Source organism: Aquarana catesbeiana, linkage group LG08 (assembly GCF_042186555.1).
Source record: "Aquarana catesbeiana isolate 2022-GZ linkage group LG08, ASM4218655v1, whole genome shotgun sequence".
Taxonomy (NCBI): domain Eukaryota; kingdom Metazoa; phylum Chordata; class Amphibia; order Anura; family Ranidae; genus Aquarana; species Aquarana catesbeiana.
Window position 1 is genome coordinate 295,919,755 of NC_133331.1, and position 17,213 is coordinate 295,936,967.

General features: G+C 48.2%; 4 protein-coding genes across 4 annotated transcripts in view; 1 reads left to right on the top strand and 3 right to left on the bottom strand.

The window, feature by feature from the left end:
* LOC141105469 (uncharacterized) overlaps positions 1-13,910 on the bottom strand; it is a 35,594-nt gene extending 21,684 nt beyond the window's left edge. The window contains exons 1-3 of the mRNA XM_073595319.1: positions 13,836-13,910; positions 9,767-9,911; positions 4,974-7,018 (exon numbers count right to left, since the gene is read on the bottom strand). Coding sequence (XP_073451420.1) covers positions 4,974-7,018; positions 9,767-9,911; positions 13,836-13,910 — 2,265 coding nt within the window. The remainder of the gene's footprint in view (positions 1-4,973; positions 7,019-9,766; positions 9,912-13,835) is intronic.
* Positions 1-17,213, bottom strand: part of LOC141106826 (uncharacterized) — a 559,651-nt gene that overhangs the window by 284,549 nt on the left and 257,889 nt on the right. The window lies entirely within an intron of this gene.
* The window catches only part of LOC141105470 (uncharacterized), a 205,504-nt gene continuing 196,229 nt past the window's right edge, over positions 7,939-17,213 (bottom strand). The window contains exons 6-8 of the mRNA XM_073595320.1: positions 9,708-9,911; positions 8,812-9,024; positions 7,939-8,233 (exon numbers count right to left, since the gene is read on the bottom strand). Coding sequence (XP_073451421.1) covers positions 8,030-8,233; positions 8,812-9,024; positions 9,708-9,911 — 621 coding nt within the window. The 3' untranslated portion in view covers positions 7,939-8,029. The remainder of the gene's footprint in view (positions 8,234-8,811; positions 9,025-9,707; positions 9,912-17,213) is intronic.
* Positions 11,002-17,213, top strand: part of LOC141105471 (uncharacterized) — a 120,413-nt gene continuing 114,201 nt past the window's right edge. Inside the window, exon 1 of the mRNA XM_073595321.1 lies at positions 11,002-11,061. Within this exon, the coding sequence (XP_073451422.1) occupies positions 11,002-11,061 (60 nt within the window). The remainder of the gene's footprint in view (positions 11,062-17,213) is intronic.

Genomic DNA, 17,213 nt, shown 5'->3' on the forward strand with positions numbered 1-17,213 from the left:
GGTGCAGGAATATCTAGGGGCAAGAGCAGACTTGGGAGACCTTTCCAACTGAGCATCCACTGGGTTACTGGGTTTTGAGGATGGACCACTGGCATGAACTTGCTCAATATGCAATCGAACTACTGGCCTGTCCTGCATTGAGCGTGCTTCCTGATCGCACCATCAGTGCCACTGGAGGGTTTGTAACGGATCAAAGAGTGCGCCTGTCCACAGACACTGTTGATAGGCTCACATTCATAAAAATGAATCAGTACTGGATCAGTAGCTATCAAGCCCCTGATGCTGATGTAACTGATTGAATTTGCTAGGGATCTGGGATCCCTTGAAGACTGCCTATGCTATTCCTGAATCTTGATGATGCTAGCTTCAAACAATATTTAGGGCATCACCAACACCCAAGGCCCAGTTTTTCTGCCCTTGTATAACTGGGGCATGTAATTTTAATTTTGGAACAAATTTTTAACAGGACTCTTAGGTCTGGTATAGATTTAAAGGGGAACTCCACGTCAATTTAAAAAAAAAAAAAAAAACTGTGTGGGGTCCCCCCCAAAATCGATACCAGGCCTTTTGGGTCTGGCAAAGATATTAAGGGGAACTCCACGGCAAAATTTTTTTAAAAATTGGCGAGGGGTCTCCCCCAAAATCCATATCAGACCCTTATCCGAGTAAGCAGCCTGGAAGGCCAGGAAAGAGGGGAGGCGAGCGAACTGTCTCCCCCCTCCTGAACCAAGCCTGCTTGCCCTCAAACATGGGGAGGGTACTTTGGGGCCCCCCCAAAGCACCTTGTTGATGGGGACAAGTTCCTCTTCCCAACAACCCTGGCCATTGGTTGTGGGGGCCTGCGGGCGGGGGGCTTATCAGAATATGGAATCCGCCTTTAACAAGAGGGCCCCAGATATCACCCCCCCATGTGAACGGGTAAAAGTGTCAAAAAGTAAAAACCACAATACACAATACAATACACACAATACAGAGTTTTTGACAATTTCTTTATTAAAAAAGAAAAAAAAAGTGTCCGGTGATCCATCCATCCATCTTCAATCACGCTGCCCGGGGACCAGAAAAATAGAAAAAGTTCCGCCTCGATGGGAGGCCTCCCGGTGACTGCTGTCTCTTGGCTGTGACAGCAGTTATATAGGCAAGGGCGGGGCCACCCAGGGACATAACCGAGTGACCCCACCCCCTTCTGATGTCATGTGATGTCTGATGGGGCGGGGTCATCCAGATTCCGATAAACCCCCCGCCCCCCAATGGCCAGGGTTGTGGGGAAGAGGCCCTTGTCCCTATCAACATGGGGACAAGGTGCTTCGGGGGGCATCCCAAAGCACCCTCCCCGTGTTAAGGGCAAGCAGCCTGGTATGGTTCAGGAGGGGGGGGACCACTAGCTCGTCTCCCCCCTTTCCTGGCCTGCCAGGCTGCTTGCTCGGATAAGGGTCTGGTATGGATTTTTCGGGGCCCCATGCCAATTTTTTTTTCAATGTTGGCATGGAGTTCCTCTTCAAATCTATGCCAGACCCAAAGGACCTGATATGGATTTTGATGGGACCCCACACTGTTTATTTTAGTGTGAAGTTCCCCTTAAAGAGCATACCAGACCCAAAGGGCCTGGTATGGACTGTGGGGGTGGGGGGGGGGACCCACGCTGATTATTTCCTTGATTTTTCATCTATTTTGCCGGGAGCCGGCAATACATTACAGCTGCGAGCAATTTTAAATGACATTTTTTCCTTTAGAAATGTCATTATTGCTGCGGCATGTTCTATACATTGCACAGATGGGCCACTTTACAGGCAGACTAAGGAAAACCCCCAGGCACGATATTTAAAGGAATCTTTCATTTTCATTGTTTCACTTTAAGCATTATTAAAATCTCTGCTCCTGAAAAAAACGGACATTTTTGAAAACTTTTGTTTGCACTGATGCATGTCCCCTGGGGCAGAACCCGGGTCCCCAAACACTTTTTATGGCAATAACTTGCATATAAGCCTTTAAAATGAACACTTTTGACTTTTCATGTTTGTGTCCCATAGACTTTAATAGGGTTCGCATGTTCGCTAAAACTTTTTGCCTATTCGCATGTTCTGGTGCAAACCTAACTGAGGAGGGGGGGGGGGGGGGGGTGGGCTCAGCCCTATTTTCAATAAAGGAATTGTCAAAAACTGCCTCCTGTTTTTATTTATTTTTACACTTTTTTGGTGAATGGGTAGGAGTACTATGCACCTCATACTCATTCACATGGGGGGGGGACTGGGATCTGGGGGCTTATTCTAATGTCCCCTGCCCTCAGACACCCACAGCCCAGGGTTGTGAGGATGAGGCCCTTGATCCATTAACATGGGGACAAGGTGCTTTGGGGTGAGAAGGGCAGAGACCCCCATTGCCTTTAAAACTGAGGACTCACTGAGTGGGGGAGTATTATAGGAAATGTGCCCCCCCCATAGGAGGGGTGTCATGTACCTGATTGGAGTCTGAAGTGACGAAGTCGGCCTCCCTTGTATCTCCAGCCCAGGCCCCACTGAGAGTGAGACAGAGGGTGCCAAGGGACAGGAGGAACATGAGTGCCCGTAGGTGTAAGTTGCAGAGCTTGTGACAGAAGTCGAAGACTTGGAGATTCAGGCAGAACATCAAGCCTGGAACTGTGATGATGCTGGGTAGATCAACCGAGGTTAAAGGGGAACTCCACCAGGCTTGCAGTTTCAGGAGATGCGGCTTGCCAGAGCTTCCAGCAGACAGGTGTTCAATGGAGCTTGGAAGAGAGGAAGCCACCTCAGGTACTTGGAGGCGTGGAGCCAGACAGGAAACAGGAGTGAAGTCAGTGGACCAGCCAGAGTGGGCAGCGAAGTACCAGGGCATCAGACAGAATCAGGAACCAGTAATCAGCAGTATAATCGGAATCCAAAGCTTATGTCGGTGGTAAGCCAGGTCATCTACGGATGAATAAACAGGATACAGCCAGGTCACAGGGAAACAGCTGAAGACCAGTCAGCATTGAGCAAGGGTCAGAGCATCCTTTAAATAGGCCATCTGGTGCCAAAGGGAACTGTGGACGCGCTAACGCGAGCGCGCGCATTCCTTTGCGCATGCGCACCTGCGATCAGCCAGGTTCAGTATGCGTGCATGCGCAGGCGCGTGTGTGCGCCCGATGCGCTACAACCGTTCTCTTACAGGGGGTTTTCTCAAAAGCTTGCCAGTGTCCAATCACCTGAAAGTACGTGCCTATAACCCCATGGTGTATGAATATGTTTCCTGCGTCCTGCACTGTATGATTAAGATATTGCTCCAAAGCACTTAACCCTCCCAAATTTTTGGAGCCCCCCCTGTACATGCGCATATGAATGTGAACACGCATGTTGCAGGCGACATACATTGTGCTACATACATATCGCCATGTGTTCCGGCGTTAGAGCAATAATTGTCAGTCCATTATTCACAGTTACTTCCAAACTGATGGCCTGTAAGGGCTTTGAAGCGTCACCCACGGACCATTTTTGGGGACCAAAGTTTTTTCGTCATTGCACCAAAACACACAATTTTATTTAAAAAAATTCTTTATTCAAGAAAAAAGAACAATCCAGAAGGTATATAGACATAGAGCATTATAGTGTATTACAATCGTGTAACACGAGAGGTTATAAGGCACCAATATAGAGTAGGGTCCATATGACAAAAATATGGCCGTCCTTCCTCTCCCATGACCTTACTATAATTTTAGATCTCTAGAAAGGACCTTAAAAGAGAAAATAAAGCGATAGTAGGGGGGGGGGGGGTTTGGGGAAGGAAGTGGGATCACACACAATTTTAAGGCTTGGGCGTGTTGGGTATCTATTTACTCGGTACAACCTCATCTTTTCTATTTTACCAGAAAAATTGGCTATTATATTGTGTTTGTCTGCACTTGAAATACATTTGGTGTATTCTTTACTCATATTTACTATTAATAAAACCGTCATCTGATATAAAAAAAACTGGAACTACCACCATTTTATTCTCCAGGGCCCTTGTTATCAGAAAATATATGTTTTGGGGGTTTTCAGAAAATAGACATTTTGTAGGGGGGGGGTTTAACTAATCTTCAGGCCCAAGATGTCCATTTTAACAGATGTAATAGATGGATTCTCTCTGCTGTGGTCACACTCGAAAAACATTAGAGCTCCCCCTAGCTGCAGCCTGGTAATAACATTGCTGGGAGGTCTATTCATTTATTTGCCACAAACTTCCCATCTTTGAATAAAAGGCTCCTGAGATTTAGGGTTCTATTCATAAAAAAAAATGCATAGCAGTACGCTCAGTGTAATAGAAAGTACATTCCTTCTTTGTGAATGGGGGATAAACAAATGTTATTAGGATATTTGCTGTGCAAAGCAAACGTTTTCCATTGATTTAAAATGAAAAATACCACATTTTGCCCGTAGGTGGAGCTAATTCCTATGATACTTAGGCCAAATTCAGTCATTTTCATTTTACATCAATGATTGGTTTAATTAACTTATTTTTGTACAATGTTGATTGTACTCATATGTGCATGAGCCAATGAGAGGTAATGACTCCATTTTTATTTTAAAAGGCCTAGAGGACCGCCTTTTAAGTGGTGAGGTTAACGCGTTTCGTCTTGGAAGACGACTTAAGAAAACAGACCTCTTGCAAGAGTTAAAACCCCAAAATGTACCAATGAGAGGTAATGACTCCATTTTTATTTTTCTCCTGCTATCAATGGCCAACACGGTACAACACTTCATCCATGTCTTTGGTGATCTCTGATCTCCTTATCAACTGTTCCTTACATGATGAAGATCAGCCATGGAGTATATCTGAGGTGTATATCAGGGTGTGCTTCTTCCCCACATGTCCAGCAACATTCATATACAAGACATTTCCCGCACTCACTAATACACCTCGAGGGTTGTGTGGGACCCCTGATGTACAGGAAGACAGGACTTCAGTGAGGAACATTTCCCTCACTCAGGACAGGAACGTGGCTTCTCCCCCGTGTGAGACCTCTGATGTCTGCAACAATTGGACTTATCTGAAAAACGTTTCCCGCACTCAGGACAGGAAAACGGCTTCTCACCTGTGTGCAATCTCTGATGTTTGAAAAGACTGGACTTCTGTGAAAAACATTTCCCACACTCAGGACAGAAATACGGTTTCTCCCCCGTGTGAGATCTTTCATGTTTGACAAGACATGATTTTTGTACAAAACATTTCCCGCACACAGAACATGAGTAGGGCTTCTCACCTGTGTGAGATCTCTGATGATAGTAAAGATATGACTTGTGTAAAAAAGATTTCCCGCACTCAGAACAGGAATACGGCTTCTCCCCCGTGTGCAATTTCTGATGATCGTAAAGGGAGCTCATCTGTGAAAAACATTTCCCGCACTCAGGACAGGAGTATGGCCTCTCCCCCGTGTGCAGTTTCTGATGTTTGTAAAGATTCGATTTCTGTGAAAAACTTTGTCCACACTCGGGACAGGAATATGGTTTTTCCCCTGTGTGAGACCTTTGATGTGTGACCAGCTTTGATTTTACTCGAAAACATTTCTCACATTCAGAACAGGAATACGGCTTCTCCCCCTTGTGGGATCTCCGATGTGTGACAAGTTCTGATTTTTGTACAAAACATTTACCGCACTCAGGACAGGAATAGGGCTTTTCATCCATGTGCAATTTCTGATGTTTGTAAAGATCAGACATCTGTGAAAAACCTTTCCCGCACTCAGAACAGGAATAAGGCTTCTCCCCCATGTGCAATCTCTGATGTTTGTAAAGGTCAGACTTCTGTGAAAAGCAATTCCCACACTCAGGACAGGAAAGTGGTTTCTCCCCCATATGCAAGCTCTGATGTATGTAAAGCTTGCATTTTTCTGAAAAACATTTCCCGCACTCACGACAAGAATATGGCTTCTCCATGTGAGATTTCTGATGATTATTAAGAGAGGACTTCACTGAAAAACATTTCCCACACTCAGGACAGGAATATGGCTTCTCCGCGTGAGATCTCTGATGTTGGGAAAGATTGGACTTCTGTGAGAAACTTTTCCCACATTTAGAACAGAGAAATGTTTTTTCCCCCGTGTGATATCTCTGATGATTATTAAGAGAGGACTTCATTGAAAAACATTTCCCGCACTCAGGACAATAATGCGGCTTATTCCTCGTATGAGATTTCTCATGTCGGGAAAGATGGGACTTGTGTGAAAAACATTTCCTGCACTCAGGACAGGAATACGGCTTCTCCCCTGTGTGAGATCTTTTATGCACATTAAAATTGTATGTAGAATGGAAACACTTCCCGCACTCCGGACAGGAAAGACTCTTATGTGTTGGAAGGACGGCACTGTCCCTCACAGTCTGAGGTTCCTCAGGATAAGAGGAATACGATGGTCCGGCACTGTCCCTCACAGTCTGAGGTTCCTCAGGATAAGAGGAATACGATGGTCCGGCACCGTCCCTCACAGTCTGAGGTTCCTCAGGATAAGAGGAATACGATGGTCCGGCACCGTCCCTCACAGTCTGAGGTTCCTCAGGATAAGAGGAATACGATGGTCCAGCACCGTCCCCCACAGTCTGAGGTTCCTCAGGATAAGAGGAATACGATGGTCCGGCACCGTCCCTCACAGTCTGAGGTTCCTCAGGATAAGAGGAATACGATGGTCCGGCACCGTCCCTCACAGTCTGAGGTTCCTCAGGATTAGAGGAATACGATGGTCCGGCACCGTCCCTCACAGTCTGAGGTTCCTCAGGATAAGAGGAATACGATGGTCCGGCACCGTCCCTCACAGTCTGAGGTTCCTCAGGATAAGAGGAATACGATGGTCCGGCACCGTCCCTCACAGTCTGAGGTTCCTCAGGATAAGAGGAATACGATAGTCCATCTACACTGTGTGGTGCCGTATGGACATTTGAGGTAGTCGGGTTTTCTCCTGGACTATACTGTGTGATGTCCTCATCTTCTACTTTACAGTCTGGAGACAAAGTGAGACAATCCTCTGAGGTTTTCCTCATCTCCCGTCCATCTACTAAAATAGAAATACAAAGATTATTATTAGACATGAGCAGATTGGTTCCCCTAAACCAGGACTCCGCCCACATCAGGCAGCTTTGTCTCTGAGGATCTTACAATTCCCCCCTCAAGGTAACTAGTAAATGGGTCCTCTGATCTCCTACCAGTTCATTTCTTTATTCATGGACCTTAGTCAGAGAGTGAGGAAACAACGAGAACTGTCTTTTATAGGAGTGACAGTGATGAGGGGATTATAGGACGAGTGTCCCCACCCCCTCTATCACTCATTGCCATCTTCCCAACACAAGAAGTCCTGCACTTCCTTATTTAGTCCATGATTTAGTCATGAATAACAGCGGGGCTGAGCCCCACCAGAGGTCAGAGAGTGAGGATGGGGGGAGAACAACCAAGATGAAGACTGGACTGATCCTGAAGACCACCATCATTGGGTTATTGACTCCTCCCTCATTATCACTTTCTGTTTAAGGTTCCAAAGTTGGAGGATGTTATCACATTATTATCAACATGTAAAAGTCTGTGCTCTAATCAAATCATATAGTGCTGGGGCCAGGACTCACGATATTGGTGATCAGTAATCAGTGGAAGGTTAAATGTTTATCGGAGACAAGTTGCAGAGATCCCACACCGCTGCCTCCCATCTCCTGAGACTGCACTCAGTGACTTGGGTCTGAGACTATACAGACATATCCCTCCACCCGGCACAGCCAGCACATAACAGAGCAAGTAACCCCGGGAGAATTGTTCTGTCAGAGATCTTGCTAGGAATGGGGCAGAAGACTCAAGGTACATAACCCAGGTGCCTAGGTCAAGCAACGCCTATGGTGAAAATCAATATTTTACTGCCAGCTGAACCCCAGAATCTCCATAAATCCAGTCTAGATACATAAATTGTGTCTGCAGCACAGAGAAGGAAGATTATCCGAGAGAAATACAGGAATACAGGACGGGGAACACAGCTCAGGAAAGTGACCAGGGGATTACAGGCTGATATCACCCAGTCCCCGCCCTACTCTGGACCAATCAGTGAGCAGTATGGGTGGAGGAATGTATTTAGTGTTAATGACCCACCTGTGCTGATCTCTGTAGGAGTGTCCTCCTCTATAAATGTCCCCGTTATTCCATCCTCCTCCATAGACTGCTGATCATCCCTCACATACCTCTCTTCTTCTTCTGATTTAACCTCAAATTCTATATCGATTGGATCTCCACTCTAAATCAAGATAATGAGAGAAAATATAATATGTAAAATATAACTTTACATACAAAATACCCACATCATCTCCACCAGTCCATGTTCTAGATCAGTGTTTCTCACCCATTTTTTCAGTCAATGAACCTATCTCAGGGCACATTATTCTAAAATGTAAAAAACTAAACCAAACTAAGACAGCAACAGCCACACACGGAGGTCACCCAGCATTACACGTGATTTATTCTTCCAAAGAAAATACACCTTTGCACACTGGTTCTGACTAGTAGTCCAATGTTTCTCTTCTCCCTCACTGCCTGTGCTGATGAAGTAAGGCAAACAAGGGTGCTGTGGGGGCACCCGACATTTCCCTTATCAGCCGATGACATCATTGGTTGTTAGGACGCCAGAGGCTGGACGGTTGTATTGGTGCACACTGAAATCCCATGGCTTCGTGTAACAAAAAGGCCAGCTTGATTGATCTGCAGGCTTGTATACAATTTTTGAGCAATTTTTATCCATTTTGCCAAGACACCCCTGAAGAAACCTGAAGGCACCCTGGTTGAAAAAGGCCTTTCTCGATGCTCCGCCCCACCAACCTTGTAACAGTGAGGGATGGTGTGATCTTCCTGTGTGGAATCCCGGGAATACAGAGGACGGGGACATCTCTCTGGTGGGTTTCTGTAGCTGGATGACTCCACCATGGTGTCCTGGTACAGATCTTTGTGAACTTCCTCTATCACCCCATCCTCATCATCCTCCTCTTTTATCTCTTCTTTAACCTCAACTTTAGAATCTCTCAGGTTTGCACTCTGAATATATAATAAAAATGACATCAATTGTAACAATGCAGATAATGTACAGATCCTAATGATACTATCAGTGATTGTTCCTCATCTACCTGATGATGGTGAGGGATGGTGTGACCTTCCTGTGTGGAATCCCGGGAATACAGAGGACGGGGACATCTCTCTGGTGGGTTCCTGGTATTTGGTGGCTCCATCATATCCTTGTGTCCTTCTGAAAACTCCTCCATCACTCCATACTCCTCATCCTCCTCTTCTTTTACAACAATATTATCATCCCCAAGGTTTCCACTCTGAAATATAATAAAACATTATTTGTCACAAACATACTTGTGTATAAATCATAACTACCAATAATTGTTCCTCATCTACCTGATGATGGTGAGGGATGGTGTGACCTTCCTGTGTGGAATCCCGGGAATACAGAGGACGGGGACATCTCTCTGGTTGGTTTCTGTAGCTGGGTGACTCCTCTGTGGTGTCCTGGTACAGATCTTTGTGTTCTTTTGGTATCTCTGACTCCTCTATCACCCCATCCTCATCATCCTCCTCTTTTATCACTTCTTTAACCTCAACTTTAGGATCTCTCAGGTTTCCACTCTGAATATATAATAAAAATGACATCAATGGTAACAATGCAGATAATGTACAGATCCTAATGATACTATCAGTGATTGTTCCTCATCTACCTGATGATGGTGAGGGATGGTGTGACCTTCCTGTGTGGAATCCCAGGAATACAGAGGACGGGGACATCTCTCTGGAGGGTTCCTGGTCTTAGGTGGCTCCATCATATCCTTGTGTCCTTCAGAAAACTCCTCCATCAACCCATATTCCTCATCCTCCCCTGTAAATTCTTCTTTTACAACAATATTATCCTTGGAGTTTTCATTCTGAAAGATTTAATAAAACATTCATTGTAACAAAATGCTTGTGTATAAATCATAACTACCAATCATTGTCAGTCATCTACCTGATGATGATGAGGGATGGTGTGACCTTCCTGTGTGGAATCCCGGGAATACAGAGGACGGGGACATCTCTCTGGTGGGTTTCTGTAGCTGGATGACTCCACCATGGTGTCCTGGTACAGATCTTTGTGTATTTCCTCCATCACCCCATCCTCATCATCCTCCTCTTTAATCTCTACTTTAGGATCTCTCAGGTTTCCACTCTGAATATATAATAAAAATGACATCAATGGTAACAATGCAGATAATGTACAGATCCTAATGATACTATCAGTGATTGTTCCTCATCTACCTGATGATGGTGAGGGATGGTGTGATCTTCCTGTGTGGAATCCCGGGAATACAGAGGACATCTCTCTGGTGGGTTCCCATTACTGGATCCATCTGTAGGAAACACACACACTGACTGAATACATTGTTTCTATGTGTTTATCAGATGATGGGGGATCTAGGTGGAGCCTCCGTACTGCTCTCTCCTTTACAATAAAGTCTCCTCTTACCCGGTGATGTGAGGGGCGGCTGATTGTCCATCATGACGTCCTTGTAGAGATCCTTGTGTCCTTCTAAATACTCCCACTCCTCCATGGAGAAATAGACAGTGACATCCTGACACCTTATAGGAACCTGACACACACAATGATACAGTCACCATCCAGACACATCCCTTGTCTGTTACTGGATAATGTCCCAGAATTCCCGGCACCGCTCACCTCTCCTCCATGATCTCTCTGGTGACTTCTAGAATCTTCTTTTTATTTCTCTATTCTATCAGGGAGGGAGGTGGAGGCAATGTGATGGTCAGATGATCTCCAGACTTCACAGGAGGAAAACTCTAGATCTGAAGACAAATAGTAAAATCAAATGATGTTCCCAGAATCCTCCTCACCTCACTGGTCAGGTCTCCATTTTTTTTGAGGCCTTACTTCAAGTTGAGATATAATTTACCCACACAGGGCCCCCAACTCTGTAGGTTAAAATCTTGTCAAAAGGAATTCTGACGTCATTACACACAATGCAGGAGCAACACTCCCGCTTTGCTTATAAAAGGGACATTGAGAGGAGGAGCTGTGAGGTCAGTGTGATGTCATAGGATTGTATGACTCTGGTTGGAGGGACATTGGAAGGAGGAGCTGTGAGGTCAGTGTGATGTCATAGGATTCTCTGGATGGAGGGACATTGGGAGGAGGAGCTGTGAGGTCAGTGTGAGGTCATAGGACATATAGACTCTGGATGGAGGGACATTAGGAGGAGGAGCTGTGAGGTCAGTGTGATGTCATAGGATTCTCTGGATGGAGGGACATTGGGAGGAGGAGCTGTGAGGTCAGTGTGATGTCATAGGATTCTCTGGATGGAGGGACATTGGGAGGAGGAGCTTTGGGGGGGGGCGCTGTGTGAGGTTTCTGTACACAGAATCATTTCTCCTGGGTGCGTCCCTCCTCTTCTAATCTAGGTTTCCACACTATATATTAGGGTTGTCCCGATAGCACTTTCTTAAGACTGAGTACGAGCACCGATACTTTTTTTTAATGTCAGGTGACAGTGGCACTAATATGCAGCACTGATGACGCAAGGACTGAGTCAGTAGTTTTTTATTTTTATGTTTTTACAATTTTATTTTTTACAATTTTTTCTTTCTTTTTTTTTTTTTACAATGCTTTTTTTTTGGGGGGGGGGGATTGGGGGACGTGGACGGTGTCAGTGTTTTTTATTTTATTTTTTAATTATTGTTCTTACAATTTAAGCTTTTAAATATTTATTTATTGCAATTCTTTATCAGCCCTGTTGGGGGGGTTTTGGTGAAATAAAAGGGGTCTTAACACCCCTGACATCTCCCAGTCCCTTTCTCAGCAGCCTCAGCTGCACTGGAGATGAATGGACAGGAAACAAGGACTCCTCTCCATTCATAAACTGAAGTATCGTAACACAGATTACAATCCTCAGTTATGATTGGACAGTCACTGATCACTGACTCTCTTCATTTTACATAGGAAGGAGCCGACAGATTTACTGGCTGTATAGAGGAATACACGGAGGGGGGACAGGAGAGGAGTATACAGAGGGGGAGACAGGAGAGGAGTATACAGAGAGGGGACAGGAGAGGAGTATACAGAGGGGGGACAGGAGAGGAGTATACAGAGAGGGGACAGGAGAGGAGTATACAGAGGGGGGGCAGGAGAGGAGTATACAGAGGGGGGACAGGAGAGGAGTATACAGAGGGGGGACAGGAGAGGAGTATACAGAGGGGGGACAGGAGAGGAGTATACAGAGGGGGGACAGGAGAGGAGTATACAGAGGGGGGACAGGAGAGGAGTATACAGAGGGGGGACAGGAGAGGAGTATACAGAGGGGGGACAGGAGCAGAGTATACAGAGGGGGGACAGGAGAGGAGTATACAGAGAGGGGACAGGAGAGGAGTATACAGAGAGGGGACAGGAGAGGAGTATACAGAGAGGGGACAGGAGAGGAGTATACAGAGGGGGGACAGGAGAGGAGTATACAGAGGGGGGACAGGAGAGGAGTATACAGAAGGGGAACAGGAGCGGAGTATACAGAGGGGGGACAGGAGAGGAGTATACAGAGGGGGGACAGGAGAGGAGTATACAGAGGGGGGACAGGAGAGGAGTATACAGAGGGGGGACAGGAGAGGAGTATACAGAGGGGGAACAGGAGCGGAGTATACAGAGGGGGGACAGGAGAGGAGTATACAGAGGGGGGACAGGAGTGGAGTATACAGAGGGGGGACAGGAGAGGAGTATACAGAGAGGGGACAGGAGAGGAGTATACAGAGGGGGGACAGGAGTGGAGTATACAGAGGGGGGACAGGAGAGGAGTATACAGAGGGGGGACAGGAGAGGAGTATACAGAGAGGGGACAGGAGAGGAGTATACAGAGGGGGGACAGGAGAGGAGTATACAGAGGGGGAACAGGAGCGGAGTATACAGAGGGGGGACAGGAGAGGAGTATACAGAGGGGGAACAGGAGCGGAGTATACAGAGGGGGGACAGGAGAGGAGTATACAGAGGGGGGACAGGAGAGGAGTATACAGAGGGGGACAGGAGAGGAGTATACAGAGGGGGGACAGGAGAGGAGTATACAGAGGGGGGACAGGAGAGGAGTATACAGAGGGGGGACAGGAGCGGGTTATACAGAGGGGGAACAGGAGAGGAGTATACAGAGGGGGGACAGGAGAGGAGTATACAGAAGGGGAACAGGAGCGGAGTATACAGAGGGGGGACAGGAGAGGAGTATACAGAAGGGGAACAGGAGCGGCGTATACAGAGGGGGGACAGGAGTGGAGTATACAGAGGGGGGACAGGAGAGGAGTATACAGAGAGGGGACAGGAGAGGAGTATACAGAGGGGGACAGGAGAGGAGTATACAGAGGGGGGACAGGAGAGGAGTATACAGAAGGGGGACAGGAGAGGAGTATACAGAGGACAGTCAGGGGGTGAGGGGTACGGTGGGAGGAGTTACAATCACCGATCTCCTTGTATAAATTTCAATAAATCAGCTGGAAGCCGCGGAGGGGAGAGGAGAGGAGAGGAGAGGAGAGGAGAGGAGAGGCGTCTGTCAGCTACTTTATTGAAATCTATACAGGGAGATCGGTGATTGTAACTCCTCCCACCGCCAGAACTGATCACCCCCTGACTGTCCAGGTATTGGATAAAGCATCAGAGCATTTGCCCGAGTACAAGTACTAGTATCGGTATCGGTGCAACCAACCCTACTATATATGTGTGTATCATCATCTGCTGGAGATAAAAGACGTCACAGTGACTATGGAGGAAGAGGACGGAACATGACGGGGGGGTTACTGGGTGTAAATAGAAAATAAGATCTTATTACCTCCTCTGCTGTCTCTTCCACCAATGTCTCCTTGCTAGGTCGTAACTCATGGAACTTCCTGTCTGTACCTGACATCACTTCCTGTCTTCCATAGAGACTTCCTGTCTGGGTAGAAGTGAGATTACCACCTTGTGGAGCTCAGAGGAACTGCAGCCCCTGAGAAACGTCTCGTAGTGTGAACACGTCCTTGTGCTGTGTGTGTTTGTACTGTATATCCTTATAGATGGGGTCATCTCCACTCCCACCAAGGGGGAGAGAAATATATTACTGCCTAATCCAGCCTTTCTCAGCCAGGGTTCCCTACAATTTTATGATAATGTAAGAATGTCCTTCTCCCATTGACTACTGATATATGGCCTTTTCCTATCGGTCACCAATAAGGGGCCAATAAAACAGACCATGAGGAATGCGCTCCGGGTTGAGACTGAATTTGACTTGTTTAGGGGGTCAGAGAATAGCTGAACTAAATAGGATATTCAGCCAAGTTGAACCTCCAGTTGCAGTGTTAATATAGCTGCTAAATGTGGCATCTTCCCACTAAGGTTGGTTGAGAGCAAGTCGGCAGCCACGGGTGCCATAACACCTGGTGACATCCTGGTGGGTCCAGCATGTACACACCCTGGTAATGGTGCGTCCCCCATGTACACACCCTGGTAATGGTGGGTCTCCCCTGTACACACCCTGGTAATGGTGGGTCTTCCCTGTACACACCCTGGTAATGGTAGGTCTCCCCTGTACACACCCTGGTAATGGTGGGTCCCCCCTGTACACACCCTGGTAATGGTGGGTCCCCCCTGTACACACCCTGGTAATGGTAGGTCTCCCCTGTACACACCCTGGTAATGGTAGGTCTCCCCTGTACACACCCTGGTAATGGTGGGTCCCCCCTGTACACACCCTGGTAATGGTGGGTCTCCCATGTACACACCCTGGTAATGGTGGATCCCCCCTGTACACACCCTGGTAATGGTGGGTCTCCCCTGTACACACCCTGGTAATGGTGGGTCTCCCATGTACACACCCTGGTAATGGTGGGTCTCCCCTGTACACACCCTGGTAATGGTGGGTCTCCCCTGTACACACCCTGGTAATGGTGGGTCTCCCCTGTACACACCCTGGTAATGGTGGGTCTCCCCTGTACACACCCTGGTAATGGTGGGTCTCCCCTGTACACATCCTGGTAATGGTGGGTCCCCCCTGTACACACCCTGGTAATGGTGGGTCTCCCCTGTACACACCCTGGTAATGGTGGGTCTCCCCTGTACACACCCTGGTAATGGTGGGTCTCCCCTGTACACACCCTGGTAATGGTGGGTCTCCCCTGTACACACCCTGGTAATGGTGGGTTCAGCATGTACACACCCTGGTAATGGTGGGTCTTCCCTGTACACACCCTGGTAATGGTGCGTCCCCCATGTACACACCCTGGTAATGGTGGGTCTCCCCTGTACACACCCTGGTAATGGTGGGTCCCCCCTGTACACACCCTAGTAATGGTGGGTCTCCCCTGTACACACCCTGGTAATGGTGCGTCCCCCATGTACACACCCTGGTAATAGTGGGCCTCCCCTGTACACACCCTAGTAATGGTGCGTCCCCCATGTATGCACCCTGGTAATAGTGGGTTCAGCATGTACACACCCTGGTAATGATGGATCTCCCCTGTACATACCCTGGTAATAGTGGGTCTCCCCATGTACACACCCTGGTAATGATGGATCTCCCCTGTACACACCCTGGTAATAGTGGGTCTCCCCTGTACACACCCTGGTAATGGTGGGTCTTCCCTGTACACACCCTGGTAATAGTGGGTCTCCCCTGTACACACCCTGGTAATGGTGGGTCTTCCCTGTACACACCCTGGTAATGGTGGGTCCCCCCTGTACATACCCTGGTAATGGTGCGTCCCCCATGTACGCACCCTGGTAATAGTGGGTTCAGCATGTACACACCCTGGTAATGGTGGGTCTCCCATGTACACATCCTGGTAATGGTGGGTCTCCCCTGTACACATCCTGGTAATGGTGGGTCTCCCCTGTACACACCCTGGTAATGGTGCGTCCCCCATGTATGCACCCTGGTAATAGTGGGTTCAGCATGTACACACCCTGGTAATGGTGGGTCTCCCCTGTACACACCCTGGTAATGGCGGGTCTCCCCTGTACACATCCTGGTAATGGTGGGTCTCCCCTGTACACACCCTGGTAATGGTGGGTCTCCCATGTACACACCCTGGTAATGGTGGGTCCCCCCTGTACACACCCTGGTAATGGTGGGTCCCCCCTGTACACACCCTGGTAATGGTGGGTCTCCCCTGTACACACCCTGGTAATGGTGGGTCTCCCCTGTACACACCCTGGTAATGGTGGGTCCCCCCTGTACACACCCTAGTAATGGTGGATCCCCCCTGTACACACCCTGGTAATGGTGGGTCCCCCCTGTACACACCCTGGTAATGGTGGGTCTCCCCTGTACACACCCTGGTAATGGTGGGTCTCCCCTGTACACACCCTGGTAATGGTGGGTCTCCCCTGTACACACCCTGGTAATGGTGGGTCCCCCCTGTACACACCCTGGTAATGGTGGGTCCCCCCTGTACACACCCTGGTAATGGTGGGTCTCCCCTGTACACACCCTGGTAATGGTGGGTCTCCCCTGTACACACCCTGGTAATGGTGGGTCTCCCCTATACACACCCTGGTAATGGTGGGTTCAGCATGTACACACCCTGGTAATGGTGGGTCTTCCCTGTACACACCCTGGTAATGGTGCGTCCCCCATGTACACACCCTGGTAATGGTGGGTCTCCCCTGTACACACCCTGGTAATGGTGCGTCCCCCATGTACACACCCTGGTAATGGTGGGTCTCCCCTGTACACACCCTGGTAATGGTGGGTCTCCCCTGTACACACCCTGGTAATGGTGCGTCCCCCATGTACACACCCTGGTAATAGTGGGCCTCCCCTGTACACACCCTAGTAATGGTGGGTCTCCCCTGTACATACCCTGGTAATGGTGGATCTCCCCTGTACACACCCTGGTAATGGTGCGTCCCCCATGTACACACCCTGGTAATAGTGGGCCTCCCCTGTACACACCCTAGTAATGGTGGGTCTCCCCTGTACACACCCTAGTAATGGTGGATCTCCCCTGTACACACCCTGGTAATGGTGCGTCCCCCATGTACACACCCTGGTAATAGTGGGCCTCCCCTGTACACACCCTAGTAATGGTGGGTCTCCCCTGTACACACCCTGGTAATAGTGGGCCTCCCCTGTACACATCCTGGTAATAGTGGGCCTCCCCTGTACACACCCTGGTAATGGTGGGTCTCCCATGTACGCACCCTGGTAATAGTGGGTTCAGCATGTACACAC